The sequence below is a fragment of the Callorhinus ursinus genome, unplaced genomic scaffold, assembly GCF_003265705.2.
Source record: "Callorhinus ursinus isolate GAN/ISIS: 27379988/994484 unplaced genomic scaffold, GSC_fseal_2.0 scaffold88, whole genome shotgun sequence".
Classification (NCBI taxonomy): domain Eukaryota; kingdom Metazoa; phylum Chordata; class Mammalia; order Carnivora; family Otariidae; genus Callorhinus; species Callorhinus ursinus.
This window is the reverse complement of record NW_027397150.1, coordinates 1,725,005-1,752,525: the sequence shown is the minus strand read 5'-3', so window position 1 is coordinate 1,752,525 and position 27,521 is coordinate 1,725,005. Positions and strand designations below refer to the sequence as shown.

The 27,521-nt window shown below is 47.5% G+C and overlaps 1 protein-coding gene and 1 long non-coding RNA gene across 2 annotated transcripts; one reads left to right on the top strand and one right to left on the bottom strand.

Annotated features, from left to right (window-relative positions):
* Positions 1-2,596: 2,596 nt before the first annotated feature.
* DUSP23 (dual specificity phosphatase 23) lies at positions 2,597-3,645 on the bottom strand. Its single transcript, XM_025860698.2, has 2 exons — positions 3,283-3,645; positions 2,597-3,006 (listed from the first exon to the last, which is right to left on the bottom strand). Exons 1-2 carry the CDS (start codon positions 3,547-3,549, stop codon positions 2,821-2,823), a joined length of 453 nt encoding a protein of 150 aa, XP_025716483.1. The 5' UTR covers positions 3,550-3,645; the 3' UTR covers positions 2,597-2,820.
* A 21,818-nt stretch (positions 3,646-25,463) lies between these two features.
* LOC141371704 (uncharacterized) lies at positions 25,464-27,260 on the top strand. Its single transcript, XR_012376864.1, has 2 exons — positions 25,464-25,973; positions 27,008-27,260. It is a non-coding gene; the product is annotated as an uncharacterized lncRNA (long non-coding RNA).
* The last annotated feature ends 261 nt before the right edge of the window (positions 27,261-27,521 follow it).

Sequence of the window (27,521 nt, the reverse complement as noted above, 5' to 3'; positions counted from 1 at the left end):
TGGGGAGGACGGGTGATGAGCCGCCCCGTGGGACAGGTCCCTACGTGTTAGGGAAGCCAGTAGGGGTGCTGAGGAGGCCGAGCTCCAAGGGAGATGGGGGAGTGGGCAGGATGTAGGCTGATCTCCGCAGCAGAAGGCTGTGTGCTGGGACACAGTCCTGGGAGGTGGCCACAGAACCCAGGACCCGCAGAGCAGAACCCCTGTGTGTGAGGGCTTGCTGGGGGTGAAGTGGAGGTAGGAGGACCAGGCCAGGGAGGAACGGTCTCAGAGTGGCTGGTACCCCTCCTGTCCTGATGCCAGTTGCTTGTGCATCAGAACAATTCTCTGGGAGAGGAACGAAGGAGGTGCTGGCTGTAGAACCCGAATGACATGGAGGGATGTCTTTCCCATCTAACAGCCTCCATTCAGCAGGGAACTCAAGCCACAGTGCAGAGAATAAACACGAACGGAACTTTAAAGACATGGGAGTGCGAGTCCGTATCACCGCAGCTGTGCCCCCCAGCCGCTCATGGAGAATAAAACCCTCCTGAATGTCAAAAGTTAATGCTGTCACCATCTTGAAAACCTGCCCTGGTTAGAGGGGACGGGCTGGGGCTGGGTACCAGGCACAGCTCGAGAAGGTAAGAGCGTTTGACGGTGTTTGGTCCTTTCTCCCCTCTCAAGACTTGTGCATCCACGGGAGAAATTCCCGAGCACTTTCCCATAGGAAACGAAAGCTTACCGTTGCACCTGGTGCCTGTTGCTTTGATGCAGTGGTTCTCGACTGGGACCAGTTTTGTTCTCCTGGAGGACATCTGGCAATGTCTGGGAACATTCTTGCTGTCACATTTTTTGGGGAGCCATGCTACTGGCGTCTAGTGAGCAGAGGCGAGATGTTGCTAAACACCACACAGCACACAGGACAGCCCCACAACAAAGAAGCCTCCAGCCCCAAATGTCAGCAGTGTGAGGCTGACAGACCCTGGTGTGAGTCAGTGCGAAGGTTCTGTGTCGGTGGAGATGGCTCGTTCCTCACAGCCATCCCCCAGTGAAGCAGACTGGGGAAGGGTCACGGCTAGCCTGTAACCCGTCGTTGGTGGCCACATACAGAAGAGGGGATGGTGAGCAGGCAGAACATTTGGGGGTGGGGATGAGCCAAGAAGGAGCCTCAGGCTAACCTCCCAAGGTAGAAGAAGGATAAGGGCAGAGTTTTCCATTTCAAGTCAACTCTTACTTATTTAAAAACCGATTTCCTTAAGCACATAATTATATGTTTATTTCCCGGAGGAACTCTTGAGGCAGCGGAGATCTGCTTAAATTATGGGGACGGAGGCTGCACACAGGGCTCTAATGGGGTTAGAAAAATATTCTGTCTCCTTTGAAGGAGCCTTGGGAGGAAGGGAAGGGCAGGCTCCTGTCCTGCAGTGCAGAAGATGTGGGGAGGATGGAGCGCGGGAGGAAGGGAGGGCAGCGAGGGTGAGGACTTGTTGTCCCACCTGGTGGGGCAGTATCAGAGCAGATGTGCAGCCCGGGGTGCAGCTTCAAGCCTCCCGGGTAGGCGGAGGGAAGGGATTCAGGAAGTGCGCCATCCGCACGCTTCCTGACTTCATGCGCGCGCGCGCACACACACACACACACACACACACACACACACACACACACACTCCCCTTTGGACGGGTCTCTGGTTTGCACCAACAAACAGCCTGGGATGCTGCCGGGGAGCAGCAGGTGGGGTGGGGAGGCTTCTGTGCCTGGAATTGGGGGTCCCTCACACCCCCACCTGGCTGGGTGGTAGGGACCAAGGGAACGGGGAGGAGTATGGAGCCCTCAGCTCTGACACACCTCAGAGGAAAGGGGGAGACGTCTTACGGCCTGTCTCCCACTCCCAGAGACAGATGGCGAGACTCTGGCTGATGGGGTAGCGCGTGAGAGAGTGTTGGATGGGGGCTGAGTTGGGTGGGCGGCTGTGGAAAGGAGGAAGATGTGTCAGGAGCAGGTGCCTTAGGCCTGCCTCTGGCCTAGGCTACACGGGATGGGGGCCTCAGGGGGACCCTGGCCTCCTCCCTCCGTCTCCACTGCATCTGGAATGCGTGCCTGTCATAGTATCACGAGGCTGTGGGGCAGCGTAAGGGGGCTGCTGCTCACAGGGGGGCTGAGCAGCCCAAGGCTGGTGAGGGGTGTCCAGCCCTTGGGAGCTGGAGATGGTGGTTATCTGTGAGGACAACATGCAGGCCTTCTCTGTCTCGAGAGGATGACACACGAGGGGCAGGGGGGGGCCTGGACTGGGGGGGTTGTGTCCACAGGGGCTCTCCCGGCCTGTTAGCATCAGACACCCAGGGCTGCTGGGGATTTGTGCCCTCTTGGTTGACCAGCTCCGCCGGAGACACATCAAAGGTCAGCAGAGAACACAAGAGTCTCAGCATCTTAGAGAGGCTGAAGGCCTGGCCCACCCTTCCACTTTCTAGAAGTGTGGCCTTGGGCCTGAGCCTTAGCTGCCTCACCCAAAGAACAGGGGTGGCCTTGCTGCCATTCCCAGGTCACAGGGCTCGGGTGAGGCTCAAATTCGTTGACGTGTGGGCATGCTTGGTAAACTGCAAGGTGCTACGCACTGTGGGCTCGTTCTTGTAAGTTATTTATTCAGGGAGGCAGCGGAGGGACCCCCCAACCTCCCAGTGTGGCTGCACCCATCTCTGCAGTCAGGACCGGCCTGCGGGGAACGGCTACTCAGGTCTCCCGAGCCAGCAGGAGCCGGAGGGCTTAACTTTCAGGGCGTGTCCGCGTCTCTGGCCCCACCGAACACGTGGGTCAGGGCCTGGGACGCAGACGGGAGCTGAGGCCCCTTATTTAGTCCGCTGGTAGAACTGGAAGACGGCTTTTTCCTGATCATAAGTCTCGATGGAGCCGGGTCGAAGGCGCCGGATTTCAGCGACGGCATCTCCTGCAGCCAGGCCCCGCTCCTTCACCAGGTAGCAGGCCAGCATGGTGCCAGTGCGGCCGAAGCCCAGCGCGCAGTGCACCCCCACGGCCTGGGAAGAGGGAGCTTGATGGGGTGGAGCCTGAGGCCCGCCCCACCCCTCGGGCCCGCCTCAGGTCTTCCCACAGGCCCAGGGCTTCGCAGGGTTCTCAGGCTCTCAGGGGCGAGAAGTGACATCAGGAGAGCGCTCAACAGCCTCTGCTTTCCCCCCTTCTCCCTCCAGCTCACACTCCTCGCCGCCTCCCCGCGGCCTCCCCCTCCCTTCCGGGCCCGGCCCGCCTGTCCCCGCCCTGTCCCCCGCGGACCGCGGCAGGCCCCGCCCGCTGACCTCCCCGCGCGCGTTGGCCTCGTCCACGATCCGCACGAAGCGGTCGATCTGCTCGGGGGCCGGCGGGCAGAAGTCCGGGATGCGCAGCCGGTGCAGCGTGAGGCCGGTGCAGCTGTCGCTGTGCGGGGGCCCGCGCTCCGTCAGGGACACCAGGTGCCGCACGCCCTGGTCCAGCAGGAACTGGTAGTGCGCGGGGAGCCGCGGCAGCGCCAGCCCCGCCAGCCTGCCCGGGAGCACCCACGAGAAGTTGGGGGGCTGCACGCCCATGGCCGCGGCAAAACACGCCACCGCGCTGCCCTCCCCCGGCCCCGCGCCCCGCGCGCCCGGGCCCCGCGCCACCTACCGGCGCCCGCGCCCTGGGACCACGTGGGCTCCGCGCCCCGTCCGGCGACGCCCCGCTCCGCCGCGGGGATTGGCTGAGCCGCCTCGGGGGCGGGGCTGAAGCGCCGGACCGCGGGGCTCTGAGTGACAGGACGGGCGCCGCGATCCGGCCCCGGTCCGGAGCAGCGCCCTCGTTGATTGGTTGGGTTTCAGTACTGGGCGGGACTACCGCAGCGGAGCGCACGGGGATTGGTGGAGCTACCCAAACGGCCGGGAGGCAAACCCAGAGGGAACGATGAATTGCCTAGTGCGGACGAGGCCACCCGGGGTCTGGCTCTGCTGCTCTCTGACGGCCGGTGGCAGTTATTACACCAGTGTCCACTGCCCCTGCTGTCCCAGGCCTGGCCTCCTGGGGTCTGACTTTCTTCGCCGTGGACGCCCAAGGGTTCCTCCTCGGGGGAGGAATCTCCTCTACGGTGACTGACCGGTCCTTATCAGTGACTTGCTGAGCCTGTCCAGTGAGGGCGATCGCCGCTGTGCGGAGGACTATTCTCGTTTTCCATTGCTGGGATTATTAAAAAATACTGGGCTGTCATCTGCCGCCCTGAAGTCCTATCCGCGATAGTAATTATAGTCCAGTGATAACCCACGACATAAGAATGAACGTTTATTGAGCATTCGCTATAGGCCAGACACTATTCTTAGCACTTTACCTGTGTTAACTCATTTAATTGCCACAATAATCTCACGAGGCAGGTAATCTAAGTAACCCTACTTTACAGATGAGGAAACTGAGGCTCCAGAGAGGTTCAGGAGCTTGAGTGAGGTGACTAAGGGTCTGGGGATCTGAAACCCGACAGCCTGGCTCCAGCATTTTTAATGCCCAGTATTATTTCCTGAAGTTAAATGGGAGGATGCTGCCTCTTCACATGGCCATCCTCACACTCCCAAATATCATCTGTGTTAAACAACTGCAGGATTTCTCTTAGTATTTCATGACTTCCAGGCTCTCTGAGTCACCCTCCGGTGGGGAGACCAGAGTTCATTGGTGTTGTTCGTAGAGGTAGAGACCTAGCTCTGAACACGGCGTCTTGGCTGTGATCTGACCCGTCTGTATCCTCATTTGAACAATGTGCTCCTAGTGATGCAGACTAATTATACTTATGAAAATAGTTAACCCTTGTTGAATTTGCTTATGTACCAGGCCCTGCGCCAAAGGCTTTCTGGAATAACAACATGTGGACCGTATTTTTGTGTCTTTTTTGTACACACGTAATCTGAGGCTTAGACAAGTTGGTTAACTTGGCCAAGGACACGCAACTAATTTGTGGCTGGGCTGGCAAGCCAAGGCCTCTCTGAATCCAAGCCCAGGGCACTTAGCCATAAAGATGTACTTCCCTTCCCTTGTCCCCACCTGCCACTGACACATATTTGACCATTTAAATCTCTGGTTCCAGTAAAATGGAAAGGAATTTTTCTTCCCCCAAGTTCGGAGGCTCCCCTGACCCTGTGGAAAATCCGCTTACCAGTTAACCAGACAAGGCTGAAGCACTGCCCCCACCTACCCTCGCCAGGGGCCGGGAGCTGCATGATCCCCCCTTGCCCCCCCTTCTCTGCGATCTGAGCCTTGAGGAGGCCCTTCCTGTTGGCACTCCCATTTCCCACCAACTCCCGATCAATCTCCTTGCCCATCCACATCTGTTCCTTCCCCTCCTTGCCTGCTGTGGCTCCCCAGTGTTTCTGGCTGATCTGATTTTGGAGACAAGACTCTGGCGTGTGCTCCTTCCAAGTTGAAACTTTCTTGGTCCCTTTGTCTTGCTCTCCTTTCTTCGCTGCCTTCACTCATTAGAGAAAAACTTCCCGTATCACTCCCCACACCGCGCGCGCTTCCTTGCCTCCTTACCTCAAGGCCTATCTTTTTCAGAGGGAAGACATTTCTGGGGTGGGGGACAGAGATTCTCCTCTCTCCTGAGCCCCTAACTGTGACTTTCCGCTTGTGCGGGTCTCAGCAGGGGCAGGAGAGCATCCTTCCACCTGCCTGGACCTCCCTTAGAGAAAGGTTAGCGGGCTCACTCTGTAGGAATTTCCTTCTTCTCTACAGCTGTGCCCCTCCCTTCCCACAGAGCCTGGGTGAAAAGGGCCCAGTGTCCTTGCCTTGGGCTGTGTCCCATGGTCAAGGGTGCTATTTAATGTTTTGTCTTGGGCCCGGGAGCCTCGAACTGAAAGGAAAACCACTCTGTGATGGTTTTTTGGCTCAGACCTCTGTAACTTAACCGTGTCAGCGCCCGACCCGGCGCCCCCTCCGCGCCCCACCCCCTCCCCGCAGCCAATTCAACACTGATCATCCTTTCCTTTCTCCTCTATAAAATGTTACCTGACCCTCAGGGAGATTTAGCCTTTATCTGTGCTCACTTCTCACCTTGTATAAATACGTACTCCCAGTTATTTTATTGGATTGGGGTTATCTCTTAGTGTAGGAGCCACAAATCTAATAAACAGTGCTCAAAAATGTTAAAAGAGCAAATGAAGGAAAAAAAAAAAGGAATGCATAGGCGAGACTGTGAATGCACGTTTCTGGGGGTGTACGCGAGTCTCCGGGGCTATGGGATGATGCACGATGTGTCTCTTCTTCAGTGCAAGAGTTTGTGGACCATAAGGGGCATCATGTAGCACCTTCTCAAGGTGCACTTTTTACGTGTCTGTGTTTTTAAGGAAATAATGACTGTATCAGGATGATCCTGGCTAAGTCTAATTACTATTTTTGTAATAAGGGATAAATAAGCCTTGCTCTTTGTCGAGCTCCTCTTCTGTCATCTGCAAGTGTGGGATTGAGGGTGTATGTGAATGCCTGTATGTGAGTGTGTTGAGGGGGGACACATTCCTGGAGAACAGTCTGTTGACACTGTTGGTGAGCTGAGTAATAAGCTTAATTTCCCCGACTTGAAGGAATTTACAACATACTTGAGAGGATTTAGACTCCAATGTAATTGTTCTCATAACATATAATAAAGCACTAAATTACTCATCAAAGACAGTCAGATAATATATATTAAAAAAGTTAATTGTGCAATAAAAATAACAAGCGCTAAAGAAGTCGGTGGGGGAAAGATAAGCTTGGGTAAGAACCACCAGAAAAGTCGTATGAAGACAGGAGTTTTGTTCTTTCCATCATGAAACAGTAGAAGTAACTTTCCTTGACAAGCTCAACAGAACAGTTTTGGGACATCCTAGCTCCCCCTTCCCCAGTCCATAAAAATGTTTTGACCTATTTCTGTTTCCAGTTCCCAGACTGGCTTGATGCCAGTGGCAATTAGAGGTGAAGCCAGAGTCAGAGAATTCCTTGCTCCAAGCCGGCCTCTTTGTCCCATCAAGGCAAAGGATTGTTTGCAGTTGGTTTCCTGGGGCCCTTGGACTGCAGTCAGAATTCTCAGTGTCTTAAGTGTGCTGATCTTCCTTTGTGTAAACACATTTCACACCTGGAACCTGATGATTTGGAAATTAGATACAGGAAGGGCAGTGGTGTGATGCCCCACCTCCAAGATGGTCCCAGGGAACCACCTCCTGCCTTGTCTGGTCCTTTCCCACATTGATAGAAGTGTAACTGGTAGGATATGGTGGAAGTGATGGCATGTGACTTCTTAAGTTAAGTCATAAAAGGCCTTGTGGTTTTTGCCTTGGAGAAGCCAGACGCCATGTTGTGAGGACACTCAAGGAGCCCTGTGGAGAGATTTATGTGGTGGGGAACTGAGCCTTCATGCCAATGTCACGTGAGGGAGCTAGCTATTTTGGAAGTGGATCCTCCAGCCCCATCGAGACTTCAGATGGCCAGCATCTTGACGGTAACCTCATGGATTCCCTGAGCCAGAACCACCCAGCTAAGCTGCTCCTGAATTCCTAACCCACAGAAACTATGAGATAATAATTATTTATTATTTTAAGCCATCAAATTTGGGGTAATTTTTATGCAACAACAGGTAACTAATACGAGGGTAATATTCAGATATAAGAAAGGAGGAGAAATAATTTCTAATCAACTTAAGAAGTGAAATAAAATCAACTTTGTTTTTGCAAGAGATAGTTATACCATAAGCACCTGTGGTCCACGTATGTTTACATTTGTTGGGGATGAGGTGCTGTGATAGGTCAATGTAAAGTTCCCACATTTGGAGAGTCATGTTATAGAGAGTCATGTTATAGAGGATTGAGGCAGACAGCTTGACTGTGGGTTGTGTGTGTGTGTGTGTGTGTGTGTGTGTGTGTGTGTGTGTGTGGTGTTGGAGCTATGGGGATTTCTGTGGTATTCGTATAGTGAGGGATGCTATACAAATTATTTAATAACTGCCATGGCACAAGAAGTAGGCAATCAGAATGGACCATCCACCAATCAGCTCCATTGCTGTAAACAAAGAGTGGAGCCATCCTGCCATCTCTTGGATGCACATCATGAGCAGTGAGTGGAGGTTTTGACATGATCTGGGTGTGGCCAGATTACCTTGGACATTTTAATATAGGTCTTTCCACAAGATGGCACTGATAGCTTTTCCTTATTTCTCTTTGTCGTCTTGTTGAAAAATTTGTGATTTGTACCCTGTTATGGAACATTCCATGACTGAAATCTCACAATTTACCCGTTGATGTTTTGTATTTCCGACAATTCTATCACCTTCGTGGCACTTTAATTCTTCCCTTTAGAGCATTCCAGGAGCACACGGAGACTCCATGTTGGGATGTTGGGGGGTGGCACCTTAGAGCAGAAGCTGTTATTAGGGGAGCTGGAGATGGGGAAGGACAAGTGGCTGGGCTTTGGTTTGTGCAAAGCTATCAAGCCCGGGCAGGGGAGAGCAGAATCAGAGAAGAGGGAACACTCAGGTAGCTAAGAGCCACCTGTGTGATGGAAACCCTTCGGGTGAGCTCTCTCATGTCCACTGTTCATGCTGCTACAGCCTTGGCTTTGCTTGGAATCCAAAAGGAAGAAATTACCAAACATCTCAGCATTGCAGTTTATATGGAGTAATTGTCAAAATTGGAGGGAACCTCGGAGATCTCCTGGCTTCACCTCTCTGTTTCTAGGTGAGGAAATTAATGGTCACTCAGGTGGTCCAGACTGGGACCTAATCCATTCTATAAAAAGTCACTGGGTCACTAAACTGTGTCGCTAGACCAAGTTACTTAGAAGTTCTAGGTCTCCTAGAACAAATATAGATGTCTACAATAATATAGATCATTAAGGGCTGAGAGGGCTGAATACGCTAGAAATGTGCAAAGTCCCTAGCAAAGTGCTGGCACATCATTGGTGCTCACAACACGGAGGCTGCTCTTTCCACCACCATTGTCACAGGATGATTTGGAGCCTGATGAGAATAAATGAAGGGATTACACTTATGTTGAAATATCTCCAGGGTGAGATGGGCACTCATAGGTTGCTGTGGTTGGCAGAATTCTAAGATGACTCCAAAGGCACACACCCTTTCGTGCAAGGATATGGCTCTCATGATTATGTTATGTTACTCGGCTAAAGGGGGCCGCATGGTGAGGTGGCCTCCAGGAGCTGAAGTGGTCCCCAGCTGACAGTTACCAAGAAAGCTGGGACTTCAGTCCTACAACTGCAAGGAAGTGAATTCTGTGTCTGAACGAGCTTGGAAAAGGACCTGGAGCCCCCAATGATAGTTGTAGCCACCCATCTGGTGTCTTGATTTCAGCCCGATGAGACCCTGAGCAGAGGATCTAGCTAAACTATAGTCGGACTTCTGACCTACAGAACTGTGAGATAATAAATGGGTATTTCTTTACTAAGTTTGTGGCAATGTGTTATGTAGCAATAGACAAGGAATGCAGAGGCCCTCTTTTCTTTCTTTTCTTATCCTTAACATGCTGGTTGCAACACTAGATCTTTGAGGTTTCTGAATTGTTGTCTCATTTCTTGTGTCTTCCCCCCTTGTTTTAAGTCTTCAGTGCCCCACACTGTAGACTGCAACAGGTCCGTTTTCCAGTGCAGAGGCAGCAAATACAGTGAATCCAGGGAGTTCAGGAATGGTCAACATCTGATTCCCTCTGGTCACCTAAACAATCGCCTGGCTGTTCTTCTGACTGCTCTTGGACCTTTCTCAAACTATAACCCACAGTTGAGCAGCCTTGGCATCACCTGGGGGCTTTGAGAAATGCAGGATCTCAGGCCCCGTCCCAGAACTGTGAGATCCCCAGGTGGTTCATTTGCACACCTATGCCTGAGAAGCCCTGGTGTAAGACCCCTTTGTCCTGCAGCTCTGTTCCCCCTTCTGCTTGACAGCCCTTGGCAGCACCTACAACATGACCCCAAGAGGCCATGTCTAGGTGTCTCCTCTCTGGAGCCGAGGAGCTTTGGCTGAGCGGGCGGTGGTCCAAGGAACCGCCCAGCACAGGCAGAGGCCTAACTGGCCGGGGTCGAAGCTTGAGGTCATTTAGAAACACCCACAGTCCCTGATTGAGACAGTTTATTGCTTTATCTACACGTTAGGAAGATGTCCAAGAAAAATATGCTTAGATGTACATTGTGACTTTCCTGTTTTTGTTCCAAGGAAGGGCTTGGTTCTCAGATTTCCTTTCTGGAGGAATTCTTGAAACATCATTTTCCACTCTCTCCACCTATGAAGCACGTTCCGGGCATGCCAGAAATTGCCTGGTGTCTCATTCTTCAATTTAAGTGCCTCCAGCCTCCCTGCAGTTTGGGGGAAAGGGGAAGGAGCCATGGACCACCCTGTCCCACCCCCCAGCCCCCCAGAAGAACTTCTTCCCACCCAGACCCCATCTCTGTGGCATCTTCTCAGGGCACGTCACCTCCATGGTTGTCTGGACTGGCCTCCGCCATCCCAGCCTCTGCACATTTCCCCTCTGCGCAGTTGTGGTGACTTTCACAGAACACAGATCCCACTTCCAGTTCCCCAGAAACTCCTTACTGCCTTCAAGACAAAACATCCCAACAGTTGTAGACTGGCATACAAAGCTCTCCGGGATGAGGCCTCTTGCTAATATATATATACACAAAAAAGGAAAAATGATTACCTATCACCTAATTATATTAGTCGGTATTCAAAGAGAAGCCACTCTATGTTTTCCAAATATAAAGAGAAGCAATATAAGGGCATTAGAGGTTTGCATACCTGTGGGATGGTCCATGGTAGCAAAGGTTCCCAGATGACTGATCTTAGCTCGTGACCTCTAAGTGAGAGGCTCTCAAACACCTTGCCTGGAAGCCACTCTACTATAAAGCTCAAGAACATCTGGAAAATTCCCACCAGTTATCTCGGTCCACAGCACTCATGTGGGGAGTGTCAAGAGATTCACCGGGATGCTGTGTGGAACCTCTCTACGCATTTGTCCAACTCTGGAAAATAACAGCCTCTTCCCGCTTTTGGAAATGTTGTTCCCAAAATCTCTTCTGTGGTGCGGAGGCTTTAATAATGAGGGGGCATTGGTGTTAAATTTACAACAGATGGTTTCTCTAAAGATAACCACATTTTGGTGCACCACCTTTCATAGGTATTTGTGTGTGTATGTGTATATAAGTGAGTAATAGACATATAAAACTCCCTCTTTACTGTGCTCAATCTGTATATCTATATACATTTCTCCCCTCTGGCTCCTTGAAGGTTTAATGAGCTTGGTTCTCTACTTTTTAGAGCAAGGATTCCCAGCACTGGTTTGATGACACCCTGGAGTGTCTTCATTTATCTCAGGGGGTGCCTTGAAATTCACAAAACAAGATTAATTTAAATTCATTTTCATTTAAAAAAGTAAACAGACATTATATAGTAATTACAGGTACAAGTGTGTGTGTTGAAATCAAACTAATAAATGCTTGCCTTAGAAATCAGCAGAATGGGGGTGGGGTTGGAAGGGATCATAAAGGTGGTTTAGTTTGACTCTTTTAAAAACATCCCCTCTCATTACTTCCAGGTTGGTATTTCCCCAAATTAATCATGTTTCTCCAATTGGGCGTCAGGGCTGTTGGGGGCCGAAAGCTGCCAGTATGTAGGTCTATCTCCTGTGCTTGCTCTGGGGCCTGGCATATAGTAGGTCCTCAGGAAACACGTTGGGATTGACTGGTTGGGGGGGGCCACAGTGGTGGTGGTTGAGGAGGGTGGATGGCACCAGGGTCCCAGCTCTGGGTAGCGGCTCCATCCGAGTTCCAGGAGAATGTAGGTGTCCAGACAGTCCAAGAGAACAGGACCTAGCCTGAGGTTCACGGCCTAATGGGACCGGCCAGAGCTTCTGTAATTGCCTTTCTGTTAACCATTTGTGTGAATCCTCAGAAAGGCCTGCTAATATTCCATGTGTACAAATGTCAGTGACTTGCTGCTGAAGATACAGTCCCCAAGGTCATAGACGCAGGAAGGAATTTTGAATTCTATTCACAAGACTAGTATCTTTGAAGGAACAGAGCTGGTGGTGGGTTCAAATCCTAGCTCTGCCTTTTAGAGCTAAATAAACAAATTGCTTTACCCCTCAGTGCCGTCCTCTATCAATTGGAGATAATCATAGCACCTACCTCACAGGATGGTGAGGATTAAATGCGTTAATCCATGTGAAGTGCTTTGAACAGTGCTCAGCACAGCGAGAGATCAATAAAGGCTGGCTCTGGTTATCATCATCATCAAAGGAGGCTCCAGGTACTTATCGGGACTAATTGGTAGTAGGCATCTCAGTGAGAGAGCAACTGTGATGTCCATTACCCCTGCCCTCGGCTTGCAGTGTGTTAGTGACCCCATCTGGTCCCAAAGAACAGGCTTGGGAACTCTTCCTGTTGTCCCCCTCTCCCCCGGATGGCGGTCAGAACATCATTTGCCATTTGACAGCTGGAAATTGGGGCAGAAAGTTAATTGTATAACAAGGAAGCAAACAAACAGAACAGAAAGCCACCGCATGCGCAGTCCAGCTCTCAGTGAATCCCCTTGTTGCCCTTGGAAGGGATGCTCTGCTTCATAGGCGAAAAACGGAGCAAACATACCCGGATCCTTAGAATCACAATTGGTAGCAAAGCAAGAAAGTGTCTTTTAGCACAGAGTTTTATGGCCTATCAATCCTTGAAGGCAAGACATCATTAATCAAGAGACAGTTTCAAAATGTGTTCATCATTACCCACTACTGATGAAAAACCCCAACCTCTTCTGGAGAAAATGATTCATGTAAAGAGAGTCTTTGAGGCCATTAAAACACATTCATGATTCTCTTTATTTTAGTGAAAAACTAAGTATACCTTTTCCTCAAATGAGAAAGACAAATCAAGTCTCGTGTCTGATCTTAGCAAAATTCAAATACTGGCTTTGAAATGCCAGTAATTCTATTCAATTCTTTTTCTCTTGTGCAAATACTGAGGGATAGACATTATGTGATTGTTCAGATGTTCAAACGGTTATTTAGGATCAGGGGTTTCTCAAATCACATAGAATTTATTTCTAGAATTGCCTCTGACCATAACAGAAACAAGGTTGATGTGTTAGAGCTATTCATTTGCAATTCGTGATATCCTAAAGACCTTCAACGAGAAAAGATACCCGGTTCACAAGAACTTTGGAAAGTTGGTGGGGAAAAGGTTTTTGTAATGGTTACCTTTGTTTTATAGTGCTTTGGATCGCCAAAGCTATAGTAGCTTTTAGTCTTTTTGGTCCTTGCATTTCCAAAATCCTGTGCCTCTTCATTTTGGGTTACACAGATGTGTATACCGAAGATACCCAAGTGCACAAGGTATTGGGCTATATACTTGAATGAAGATACAGGGAAAAAAACCACAAAACTTATATTTTGGTGCTGCGGGAGTTTGTTACAGCGACAACCCCAGCGAATTGCACCTCCCAGTAGCCACACCCTTACAGAGTCCTCTTCCACGATGATGCTGGGCTCAGCCTCATGACTTGTTTGGCCAACGAGACACACACAGATGTGATGGAGGTGGAGGCTTAAAAAACACTTGCACCCTCAGTGAACCTTGTCCTCCAGGAACCCTGAGATCACTGGGCTATGAGGAAGCCCAGAAGTCAATACCATGCAACAGGAAAGGGCCGTTGAGTCCAGTCCCCAAGGGTTCCTCAGGCGAATGCAGCTGCACAAGTGATCCAAGACATGCCCTGCCGAAGAGTGACCCAGCTAACTCACAGAATCATGACAAGTAACAAATGATTAGGTCACTAAGTTTTGGGGAGATTTATTACACAGAGATACCCAGAAATGACATGTTGCTGTAATAAAATCTTATATTATGTGGCAGTGGCTCTGGGACTGAGAGGCTGGCAGAGGCTGTGGGGGCAGCAAGCCGACTTCTGGTGGAGCCCGGAGACCCGAGAGGAGGCTGAGACTGGAGGGATCCCGGGCAACCCATATCACATAGCAGAGCCCCAGCTGGCAGCACTGCCCCCTCCAAGGACCTGGAAGATAGAAAATGCACCTAATGAAGTTGTGGGTTTGGCTTAAGGTTTCCATCTGGGATGCTGGAGGGGTCAATTACCTTAAAAAGTTGTATTTAATAGGGTATGAGGAGAGAGGGATGCACTCCAGAAAGAATTGCTCTGTTCGGAAGCAGAATTTAAGTTGACATGCAGGGTCCAGGGGTATGCTGGGCTGGGAAAGAAAACCACTTTACATTTCCAGTCTCTCCAATTGGCAAAAGATTCTCAAAATAAGAAAGGACCTCAGGATCCAGATCTAACCAAGAGTGGCTGTAAGACTTTGTGAGGACGACAGAAAGATCTCAAATGGTATCTACTGGATTCTCTTAGCTATACAAAAGGGCTTCTAAGAATTTTAAGGGCACTTTTTTCATAGCTCCTTGACATGCTGACCAAAGTAGAGGCATGTCTCAAAAATAACTGTTGGTATAGCTTTTGTGTAATGAAATCGACCATAGCCTGGTATGTAGAAAGTCCACAAGGTTTATAAGAGAATGTGACCAGCTTAGACTAAATGGTGCAGGAAGCAAGCAGAGAAAAATCACTTAGCGGCACACATCGGCTATTTGTTTTTGCAAAGGAAGACCATTTCAGAAGGGCAGGGCCAGGCACCTCCAGGGAGTAAAGCCAGCTCTGTGCAAGAACCATTTCCTGCACTCAGAGTTGGAGGCCCTGCAACTTTTGTCCAGCTGGATTTCAAAATCGCTATGGACCAATGACAGCTATGTGGCTACGTTCCTCCCTCTTTAAAGTGGGAGTATCTATTGGGCATGTCCTCTCAAAATTGTATGCTCAATATGTCTGGAGCAGATAACATTTTTTTAGTCCATGGGTCCTGAATGATGAAAAGCCACACCCGAGAAGCTGCATGATGAAATTCACCTCAGCAGCCTCAGCCCACATCTGGACCCGAGACAGATCAGGAGGTCCTGGACTGGAAGTTTGGCACAATGACTGGATGAGATCTTTGGTGGTTTGAGAGGGGTAGTGCATTTTTCAAATGGAAGAAATGTGAATCATTGGGCCACAAGGGGACTGTGGTAACATTGTTAAAGTAATAACCCTCAATGAATTACACCTTGTGGTATCAATGCTTTGAGTAGCCTCCTCCCACAATGACTCTGGCCATGGCTACAAGATTTACTCTGGTCAATGGGACATCAGCACCTGTGATACAAGCAGAGGCTTGAAAACTGCTTTCACTCTGGCTTTGTCCTCTTGGAAGCTGCCCTGAGACAACCATGCTGTGAGGAAGTCTGCTGAAATACCACATGGGGAGAGAGGCCCTGTCACCCCAAACAGTCCTAGTTTAGCCCTGTACCTGGCTAATGCTTCAGCTAAATATGGCTTTATGGGGGGGTGGGTGCTTCAGGCAAGACCAATGGAGAATGGCCCAAATGACTCACAGCAACATGAGATATAATATATCGTTGTTTTAAGCCTCTAACTTTGGGATGGTTTACCATGCGGCAATAGATGAATGATACAGGTGTCCCTTATTAAGCACCCAGTTACATCAGGTAAATTGTAGAATAGGAGGAGGCTGTATACTTGGGATATATGACTTTCTGAAAGTCATTTGCAGCATTGTGTACAGAATGAAGGACTGATGATGGAGCGAGGATAGATGTTAAAAGTTTCAGCTGCAGGAAAAGATGCTGAATAATGGGATGGAATCCTTGATGAACATGGAGCAGAAGGGAAAGAGAATGGGCTAGGAAACAGGGAGACCCAGTGCCATGGTAGTTCTGCAAGTTAACTTTGGGAAGGTTACTGAACTTTTGAGTCTTTGCTTCTGTGCTTGTGAAATAGGAATTACATTGTCTATTTATGAGATTACTATCAGGATTAATTATGATAACATATATAGAAATGTGCTGTGTAATGCCTTGCACATGGCAGGTGTGCACTGCATGTTGATCTCTTCTTGAGTTTGCTTTGTTCACCAAACAGCATTTCATTGAGGAGTCCACTGGGACCTTGTCCTTGAGGATCATGGAATGACAAATCCAGGAGGAGGAAAGCTGGGAAAACTGGGCCATGATTGCAGAATTGGGGATCTGTTAGCCAACTCCAGGGATAGAGGAGAATTTCTGAATTGGCGTTAGGATTCTCTCATATGTGATTTCCTTAGTCTTCTCAACATAGTGCATTGGTTCAGTCCCTGGAACACTCTTCCTCTCACTTATCAAAATACTTTGTCCTCAGCCCCACTTCCTTGGGGTCCTGCTGAAGTACCTCCTTGTCTTATAAATTGCTGTCAAAATATGAATTCCATCTAGAAGTAGAGTCAGTAACGTGTCTCTGACTTAACCCATGACATACAAAGGAAGGTAATCCTTCTGTAAGAAAATGATGATCTTACTTCTGGGATGTGGCCAACCCAGGCAAAGGCAATGTTTCACCACTCAGATGAGATGGTCCCAAAAAGCCAAGCAGAGGATGCAGTTGGGCACATATTCAGGACATTTCTGGAATAAGGTGCCAGGGGAACTCCTGGCCAACTGGAAGGGCACCATGGTTGCCAATAGTTGTCTAGTTCAGTCTAGTTCCCCTTTCACCTCTGCTGGCCTCCAGGATAGTTTGTGACAGCAAGAAATGACCACCATAGTGCAGTGGGGAAAAAGTGTCAATTAACCTCAAAACACAAGATGGTGGAAGAAGAAAAATGTTGAAGCTCTTCCAGGGCAGATTACGAGAAAATTCCCTTAGGTGACTATTCCTTATGGTCTCTTTGGGAAGGGAATCCATCTATTATGAAGGTCCTCAAGATGTACATGACCCACGGTAGACCAGGGATACTTCATCAGCCTCTTCCTTCCCATCTTTTTTTCCTGATCGTGCTGATTTTCAGACTGGTGTTGGGTATAACTCTTTGGTTTCCTTTTTGGATTTCCATTCGTTGAACAAACTTTAATGTATTAAAGATTGTACTTGGTATTTTACATGCATTTTTCTATTTAATCCTCATGCCTACCCTACATTGAAGATATCACTTTCTCTACTTATAGAAGATTTTGATTTGGAGAGATGGGAAAGCAGATCTGCCTGACTTTCATTCCCTGCACCATGGTGGTGGAGGATAGGGCAACTGCAATGCCCTTTTTAAAAAGTCTTTTATTTTAATTCCAGTATAGTTAACGTAAATGTTATATTAGTTTCAGGTGCACTGTCTTTAAGTCAAGGATGACTGCACTTCTCTTTGGGAGAACAAATCTCTTCACTGATTAGATTCTGGTTTTTCTTCCTCATGTAAGTCCTGTTGATTACAAAGTGCCTTCTGAAGACTTCTCACAACCAGAACTGCTCAAGTTCTGCTCCAAGTGAGAGCTGATTTGTTTACTCTTATTAATTTTATCTGGTTGAAGTCTTCCTTGCCCTGCTTTTTTTAAAAGGACAGTATTGTTCCATCAAATCATAGAACCATTATTTTGGTGGACTCTTCCTTAAATGTTGTGTTGGTTTTGGGTTTCATAAATTATACTTCTGGATTTCTTAGATTTTTTTCTGACTGATATTTTCTGTGAGGAACAGGTTGGACTTAGGTATGATATTTCATCATTAACCGTGTTACACTATTATGTGTTGGAAAAATTTGTCAGGAGTAGCTTTAAGATATCTTATAAATGAATCGATCTTGCTTTGGTCTCTGTACATAAAGCTAGTAATGGGCTAGCATCAGGGCTTGTTAGAAACAGCCCACACAGACTGAAAAACTGAAGAGAGATTAATAAAAGGAATTATACACAAAGGTAAAAATGAGGTTGAGAAAAGCCTACAAGTTTTCGTATAGGACCTTGGGAGCCATCGCAGCTCCCAGGGCTGAAGAATCCTGGCATTGGAGAGGGCAACTCTATGGAGACAAGAACTGTAGCCTTTGCTTGGGGAATAGAGGCAACCCATGGTGGCCTGGCAGGGAGGGAGCTGGGGGCACAGAGAGCTTAGCCTTTCTATCTTCCCATCCTCTAATCTCTTGCTAATGCCATCCATTGGCTGAGTTTCAGAAACAAAGGGGCAAGGGAGCCTACTTATGCAGTCCACAGGGCCAGTCTCCTGGGGCACAGAGCAGGGGGCGGAGGTGTGCATAGGGGATGAGGAGGCCAGACAGAAGACATTCAGCACAGCTGGGATTCAGGATCCAGTAACTAATGCTTCCATTCAACCTGAGCTTTAGACCATGGAAAGCCTTCATGAGAATGGTCTCCTAACAGATCAGATAGTAATTCCAGTCTTTAAAAAATGGGACAGTGTTCTGCTTCTGCTTCCTCCAGTGCTTCTTTTTAATTCATTTCTTAATGATTTGCAACAATTTATGTATGATCTAGCTGCACATGCCCCTATTATGAAAAGTATAAAAATAACTATTCTCTATGCTGGTGAAATAATTTTATTGTCACTAACCAGAAATGGCCTCTCTGTCTTACTGGAAAACAGAGTGGCTTGACTTGGACTTTTCTAAATCCCAAATCATCATTTTTGGCAGATAGTATTTTCAATTTAATTGGCTTGTAGCTGATGATTATATATAGCTGGCTGACTCTTTCAGCTACTAAAGGGTATATTTTGCAACCATTTGTCTCTGGTGGCTTCATGAGAAAATTATGCCATTTTAAAGTAGATATTTCTTGGGTGCATTATTGACATTTGTTTGTTTGTTTGTGGGGCCTAGGAGATTAGTAAAATCTATTTTGGAAATGTTCTCAAGAATACAGAGTAGCATCCATGCCTGCTCAGTAAACACTGGTTGAATGAAGGAGTGAGGAGATTTACTTTTTAGCTTAGATTTTATCTTTCTTTCTTAACTGTTTGTAGGAGACAGTTTCTGGAAACCCTCACATGGAGGTGGGGTGGCCAGCAATCTGGGTCTTGGTTAGGGGCCTTCAGTTACTTTAAGGAAAGTGAAGCTATCTTTCATCCTATTGATTTTCAAGCTCTATGGGCATCTCCTTCATTAACAATACAGATTTCATGCAGTTCATACTCTTGTAAAATGTTGAAATTCAGACATTTCTGCTACCCAATGCCTACCAGTGCTTTAATAAGAAGCATGAGCATGACAGCTAAAGGATATACAGTCCTCTCATTATTCCAGATCAGTAATGGCCAATAGAACTTTCTACAATAATGGGAATGCTCTATAAATGTGCTATAAAGTATGATAGCATTAGCCACCGGTGGTTACTGAATATTTGAAATGTGGCTATTAAGACTGAAGAATAGCATTTATACTTTTTTGTTTTATCTTAAATAATTTGAAATAGCCGTGCATGCCAGTGGTTACCTGCCATATTGGGCAGCACAACCCTAGATATGGTAGATTTTAATCCCTTGATTAAGTCAGACTATCTCTTCTTTGGCTTTCAAAAGAAGAGCATTTATTGGGTTGCAGATTTCTATTGTGTAATTTATGGTGGCTTTAAAACATATTCTCATATTCTTGGACAATCTTCCATCGAACTATGGAGGCTCATCTCCCTGCCCTTGAGTGTGGGTTGGCCCTAGTGACTTGCATCTGGTAAACAGATTGCGGAAGAAGTGATGCCATGTGAGTTTCGAGACGGCTCCAGAGAGGTGGGAAAGCCTGCCTGGCCCTCTCCCTTTCCACCTGAGCTTCCACGTAAGAACTCTGGCTGCTCTAAGACTCCCATGCTGAAGTCTCGTGCAGAGAGCACCTACAGGTATCCGAAGGGGCCTGGCTGTTCTAGCCTCCAGCTACTTCTTAGGCTCCAGATGATTCCAGACCCAGCCACTGTCTGATTGCAGCTCTGTAAGAGAACTTGAGCCAGAACTGCTTGGCTGAGCCCAGGTAGTCCCCAGTGAGATAATACTAAAGGATTGCTATCATTTGAAACCATGATTTTGGGGTCGTGGTAGAGCACTAGATCACCGGAACATTCTTGTATGCAAGGATGAAGCAGGAGACCATTCTTCTTTTTTTCTTTAAATTTTTTATTTTTGTGTTAATCACCATACATTACATCATTAGTTTTTGATGTAGTGTTCCATGATTCATTGTTTGTGCATAACACCCAGTGCTCCACGCAGAACGTGCCCTCTTTAATACCCATCACCAGGCTAACCCATCCCCCCACCCCTCTCCCCTCTAGAACCCTCAGTTTGTTTTTCAGAGTCCATTGTCTCTCATGGTTCGTCTCCCCCTCCGATTTCCCCCCCTTCATTCTTCCCCTCAGCAGGAAACCATTCTATGAAACTCTCTGGTGTATTCATTTTTGGGCAATGGCTACTACATCATTTTCTCTTAGATCTTAATATCAGGAAGAGTTGCCCTTTCTTGGACAACTAATGTACTTTTACTTTCATATCTTTTTGCTTTGGTTGCTGGGAAGCTCAAAGGTGAATTCTTGCCCCACCTTTATAACTCAATAGGACTATAGAGAATTTATTTCTGTGTGTTTACTCTTCCTTTGGCCTCATCTTATTATTCTCTTTACCTTTTTTTCTTTTTAAAAACTTCACTGCAGTGTGGACATTGTCAAGCTACTTCCAACAATGGATGCGGGTCATGTTGAGCATTTGCTGAACCGATGTGTGCTGTAAACTCAGCCAGTGGGTTAGTGACGATGGCTGGGAGAACTCTGGCATTTTATCACTCTCAGGTGGCCTTAGTTCATAGGAAGGAAATGAAACTCTGAGAAGCAGAGTGACAGTTGAGGGGTATGTGGAGCTGGTGGACAACAAAAACTCAGCCCAGGTGAAGCTGGCTTACCACCCACTCACCCACATGGTGTCCGTGGGTCAGATACTGGTTCCTTACAAGGGGCCCACTCTGGGGATGGGACAGTGGTACCAAGGTAAATAAGACCTCGATGAGGGACTGACCCTCAAGATTGTGCCCAGTGGGAAATAGTACACATGTGTAAACATGAAGTCATATGTATCATAAACGATGCACGAATTCAGAATAGTCAGGGATCACTTGCGAATGGAGGATCATGGGATGCCTCACGAAAGAGTGCTACTGGGCCAGGCCTGGATGGGGTGCTGTGACTCATCTGTGTAGACACCCAGGGACAGGATGAAGGGCAGGCAGGACTAGCCGCAGTGGGTTTCATGCTGGGAATGCTGGGCACTGTGGCATTTGGCCAGGAAGATATTTTGAGCAGCAGAGATTGTGACATGTCCCAAATTATACTATGCAAGTACTTGCTTACTCTTCTGTTTATGAAACCAGCTCTGTCCAAGGGCATGTGACCTGCACATGTGGATGGGATGGACTCAGAGAGAGAGACAGATGCTAATTAAGGCTTCCACAGAGCTGACTGCTCAGAAAACCCAACACATGGGGCTATCTTCTGAGGTAACTGCTTAAAACCTTTTATCAACAAATAGCACTTTGGCTTCAATGTGGAGAGAATGCTGGAAGAGATTCTACCGCCTTGAGCAGCCCTGCAAACAGAGAACATCTCAGGACACGTCTGCGGAGCCCAGCAGTGTGCTCACCTGCTTCTGAGTGTCTTTTCTTTCTTGTAGCCTCCTTGTGACTATGGGAGCCTTGTGTTCTGTTGCCAGGACGCCCAGCAGAGCTGAAGAGTGGGGCTTTGTGGGGACAGCTCTGCAGTTCCTTCCTGTGCTTGATTGATTGGTTACAACTAGTAATAGGTGGTTTTCCTGAAAGTCCACAATTGCCTCTTGAAATAGGAAAACCCCAGGTCAGATGGGTAGGATATTGTTAATGGTGTGAAAACTTTTTCCGGGCCATTAAAACAAGATCCTTCCCCTTGCCTACAAGTGAAAGTTTAAACAAACTTCCTTTCTTGGTTAGGATAACAAAAAAAACAATGTCTGATTACAGCAAAATCCAATGCCATTCTGCCAGATTCTTCTGGGCACACATAACCCCCAAAGGGCAGGACCCTGCCAGTGTCCAGACTCGGAATCCAACCTCTTGGGGTCCTTCCCACAGAGTGCTTCCAATGGTGTTAAACCACCCATAATCGCAGCTGCTATATTCGCTTTGCACTGTGCCATCCACCCTATAAATCATTTTCCTATTTGGTGTCTCATCTAATCCTAATCACAGCTCAATGAGGTGAAGATTACTCTGCTACTTTTGCAGAGGAGAAAACTGAGGACTGGATAATTTAAGCATCTTATCCTAAATCTCAGGGCAGTATCAGTGGAGGGGTTTCCATCTGGTCTTGAGGGTCGAAGACCATTTGTGCTCTTGAGCAGGGTCTGAAGAGGTGAGTCAGGTCTGGGAACCACAGGTGGAAGGATGACCGCAGAGGTACATTGGGCAAACATCTGACCATCTGAGCAACCGTCTAAAAGGGGCAGCCTTTTACCAGCCTTCCTTCTGCCTGGGAAGGTCATGAATTGGTATAAGAGATCCCCGGATCCAGAAGTGACCAAAGTTATCGTGTAGTTCAAATCCTTCTTTTTTCAGATGAGCAATCAGAGGCCCAGAGGGCACAAATGTCTTGCGGAGACTCACACAGCCAACTGGTGCAAGCTGAGACTGTTCCCCAGTTTTCTGGATCTTATGCAGGAATTTCTCCTGCTTCCCCTGAACACTCTTCCTGCCACGCTCTCTCCTTGGATGAGGTAGAAATGCGTTTACAAGGAGAGGCAGTTGGGCGTCCCTTAGGTAAGCGAGCTCATTCAACAATGGCTGGTATTCATCAGTGTGCCGGGTCTGTTTATTGACTTCACATACCTGATTTGTAATCTTCAGAAGGACTCTGCAAGTGTTGTCTCTGTGAGGAGATGAGCTAGGGATGAGGAGGGGCTTGGAGGGAAAATAGGAGCTTTCTCTGCTGTGCTGTGTGGCCTCTGTAATAATTTATCTCTTGTCCTAGAAAACAGAATGTCTGCTTTTTTTTTTTAATATGGCCAAGTATCATTTTTGGGAAACCATTAAAATTCAAGTTGTCTGTGTTTATTCCTAGAACTATATTTGATTAAAAGGGAGATAAGGGAGACAAATCAGTTATCCCTTTCAGACAGCGTCCTTAGAAGCCTTGATTTTTTTTCTCTTGTGAAGGAAAACCAACAACTTTTTAAAAAGCTGTAACTCAAGTCATATGCTTAAGGATTTCTTTTTTAGAAGAGAGACTTTTTTTTAACCCCTATTCATCTAGAGTGCTGGGGGGCAGAGCTCTAGAGGCTCTTTTGTATTAATTAGTTCTTCCCTTCAAGTACTAATACCTTCAGGAGCACAAAGCATATTCATCATTTATATCTCCTTTAGACTTTCTCTGGTGCACCTGCTTTCCTCTTAGCATCTGTGACAAGCCTTCTAAATTAAAAAAAAAAAAGCACCTTTTTTTTTTTTAAACTTGGACAACTTTGAGGAATGGAGAGATATGAGTGCCATGCCTCCGAAGAAGAATGTGGACCACAGATGGGCAGCCTGGGATTGCTTGGCACTGGAGAACCAGCAAGGAAGTGTGCCAGAAGGTGGAGATATGGAACTGACAGAGAGGGAGTTGGGACAGTGTCAAAGTGAAATTTCTCCATTTCCATTTTTTTCCCCTGACCCCTCATGGCTATTCCTGGCCAGTGTGCCCCCCAATTCTGACACGACATAAGTGTCTAAGTACCGGCTAGCAGTTTTGACCGTCCCCAAGCACCACACTGAAATGTTATGTTGTGCCTTTCAGTGTGATTCCACACATGTGCCTCTGTCATTCGACTCCATCCCTTCTCACACGGACCCTCTGCTTCTACCTGCACTACCCAGAAGGGTCACATCCTAGATTGCCCCCACAGAACTGGAGGAAGAGCCTCTCCCGCTGAGAGCAGGTACCTCAGTGTCAAACCCATTGTGATGATGACTCCAAATCTGATGTTGCCGGGTTCTGGTACCTGTGGGTTTCCTGGTTCCTAACTGCTGGCTGGGTCTTTAACATCCTGAGAGGTTAATCTTGACTCCTGAGAGGTATCTGATTCCTGACTGTTCATTTGGCTTCTGAGCCCTGTTGGCTTTCCCCATTTCCAACCCCTACCTGTAATTCCCAGATTTGTTCTATTTTTCTGCCTGGCTTCCCACCCTGGCTCAGGACCCCTCATGAGCAGCAGTCCTGACCAATAGGGAGATTCCATTTCATTGAGCAGCCAAGTAAACAAGAGGACCATGGAACGGTCAACAACCTCATGTTACCATCTAGCAACTGGCAAAATTCTCATGGCCTCTTTGATGATGAAGCTGTTTTATACGGAATGAGAGTTCAAAGAATGCTCGAACAAAAGAAATATTTTGTAACCAAGGAGCAATAATTGTTATTCTTGCCAGTTGTTGAGTTAGCTAGGCTTCTATAAATTATAACATAGTGTTGGAAATTTATACTGAGTTCCTGTGGTGGCCTGAAATTGGGGTCAGCTCACCTCTCCAAAGAAGACCAGACATGTTCCTGTGATGTGGGTTCATGAATGATAATTTTGATTGCTTCTTCCTCATTCTAAAAGTGAACAAAACATTCTAAAAGTCAGTTTCCCCACAGAGTCTAGATTTTTGACGTAACTTTACCTGTGTGAAATCCCAACTTACTTAATAGGGTATTATCAAAGGAAGGGGAATTTCCCATCCAAGATAACTAACCCAAATCAAAACAAAACTCAATATCTGATTCCCAGCAGAGCTCCGGCACTTTGTCTCACAGGTTTGTCGAGAATATATAACCATGGATAATTTCTTCGGCAAAGGAGACTGGATCAACTATTAACCATTTTCTGGGAATACATTAGGCATATGCAAATTAAGGTAGGATGGGTCCTTGGGGTCCCTGGGTGGCTCGGTCAGTTAACTGTCTGCCTTCTGCTCAGGTCACAATCCCGGGGTCCTGGGATCATCGGGCTCCCTGCCCAGTGGGGAGTCCGCTTCTCTCTGCCCCTCTCCCAGCTCGTGCTCTCACTTTCTCTCTCTCTCTCTCAAATAAATAAATAAAATCTTAAAAATAATAAGGTGGGTCCTCAAATATTGATTCTTTCAGACCACTGTTCTTAAGAACTCACGTTGAGCTTATTTCTAAATGTATGACTTTATGGCAGATAAGTCAATGAGTCAATGCCAACTCTTAGAGTCTATGATGATTTTAAGGGCATGTCATGAACCACAGTCCTAACCCAAATCAAGCAATTTCAGGTGTGGCTCTCAAAGTTGTTGAACTCTACAATGTCATACTTGACTATAGGCGTAGCAGTGTTTGAGCTGCAGGGACTTAGGGGGTGGCTGGGAATGCTGGCCTTGGGAGGGATTTGGGATGGTGCTTTGCAATCCTGTGACACACCAGTGTTCCTTCCCGTCATCAACTTGGCATTGGCTGGATCAACAACAGAGCACTATTCCTGGTTAATGTTGAAATTCTCTACTGTCTTTTGAAATCCTAAGTAAAGATTTCCTCCCATTGTGTAAATCAAGAAGTCTGATGAAGTATTATGTTTGGCATTCTGCTTCTGGAAATCTCTCTTACAGGGGCCACCTATAGGTGCACAAGAGTGGCTCGAGTGACCATTAGTGCTGATGGTACAACAGAGGGTGCAAGCCGAGTCTTCGTGGCAATAAAACCCATCCTCGAGGAACAGAGGCAAAGATAAGCAGGGGCATGTCTAAGAGGGATGCAGCAACAACTCAGAGATCTATCACTCAGACAACCAAGGTTGTAGAGAGCAGAATGGGAACACCAGGAAAGCAATCCCTGATAAACCAGTGCAGTAATTGGAAGTGTTTCTGAGGGTGTGAAGGCGGACTGGGGAGGCCTCCAGGGTGAGATAAGGCAAGCAATCAACATGTCAAGGTAATTTGCTAGCAGTTCTGGCTTTGGGTCGAGGTGTATAAACCTGCCTGCTGTGATGTATGAAGCCTGCTAACCTGAGGAAGCTGGGCCACAGAAGGACGATAGCAAAGTGGAGGCTGCTTGGGACTGACAAGAGGGACCACCTGTCTCTACAAATGTGACATCTGTCCCGATGAAGGCAGACCCTCATTACAAAGTGTGTACACAGCCCGCGGGGTGGGCATGGCCTCCATCGAGGACAGCAGGGCGTTTCTCACTTCCCTTAATTGTGCAAGTGGTTCTTACGGACTGATGCTCTCAAAAGCTGCAAAATGGGTCTAAAGGCTTCGTGAAAGTTCATCCGTGCTGGCCAAAGGGACACTAACTTTAACTCTCTGAACCCGCACCAACTTTACATACCCCTGGCTGTCTCACTTGAGCCCACCCAGATTATGTACCACTCTTCACTTTGTTAATCTCCCACCTGACTCTGCATGCTTCCCGCTGTCCTGCTAAGCTCACACCCACCGTACATACCCCTCACCATCTCGATTTCATGTCCACTGTGTGCTGAGCTCAGCTGAGATCTCACAACCCAGCTCACTGACTTTATACAGATTGTGGATTGCTCTGAAAGCATTTGCTTTTTGCCCCCTCAATATCTATTTTTCCATTCTGCCTCGAAGTAAACCCTGGTTCATCGCCCTTATGTTTGGTTACAAGCAAAGTCTGGCCAATGGTATTTAAGCAAAAGTTGTGGGTGCCTGGGTGGCTCAGTTGGTTAAGCGTCTGCCTTCGGCTCAGGTCATGATCCCGGGGTCCTGGGATTAAGCCCCACATCGGGCTCCCTGCTCAGCAGGGAATCTGCTTCTCCCTCTCCCGCTCCCCCTGCTTGTGCTCTGTTTCTCTTTCTGTCAAATAAAAAAATAAAAATCTTAAAAAAATAAACAAAAGTCATTAGGTGGGACTTCTGGGAAGGTTCCTTGAAAGTGGACAGAATGCCAGGGCATAATCTTTTGTCCTTAGTCTTTTTTTATCTTTTCTGCTAGTTTTGAAAACAGATATGATGGTTTAGATCTCATCAGTCATCTTGTAACTTTGAGAACGGGAGTCACCGAGTAAGAATGGTTGGTTCATAAGTTCGAGGAAACTTAGGTTCTTGACAACTTTGTGGAACTACATCACCACCCTCTGTGCCTTGTATCTTTTGATTTCTTGTATGTGACAAAATGAACACTTTGTTTTGCTTAGGCTGCTGTATTTGGGCCTCCATTTCTACAGCTGGATGCAATTTCTCCGGACACAACCCTCACCATGCTTCTGAGCCCATCCTGACTGTGCACCTGCTCTCCAGCCCCTCGGCCAGTGTGCGTCCTCTGCATATTATCATCTGACCATGATGTTGCATAAGTGGGACAACCGTCTTTTTTGTTTTTAATGCCAAGATGAGTCTGTGCATTTTCCTTTCAGCTTATCCAGTTGTATAAAGTGCAATGGATCAGACTCTCTGAGGTTCATAAATCACATTCTATAAATGTTAATGGAGCAAGTGAAACCAGTACAGCAGAGTTTACACAGAAAGCAGCAGTTAGGTGGTACAGAGAGGTTTGGGAATCAGTGATTCTTCCTTCTCTGGGTAAGCACCGAATCATGTCGTACTGGTACTTCTGCACCATGGAGGATGGCATGGGATGAGGTTAGCAGTGGCAGACTTTATGACTTCCTAGTGTAAAGCTGAGTCACACCCACTACAATTCCCAAAGGG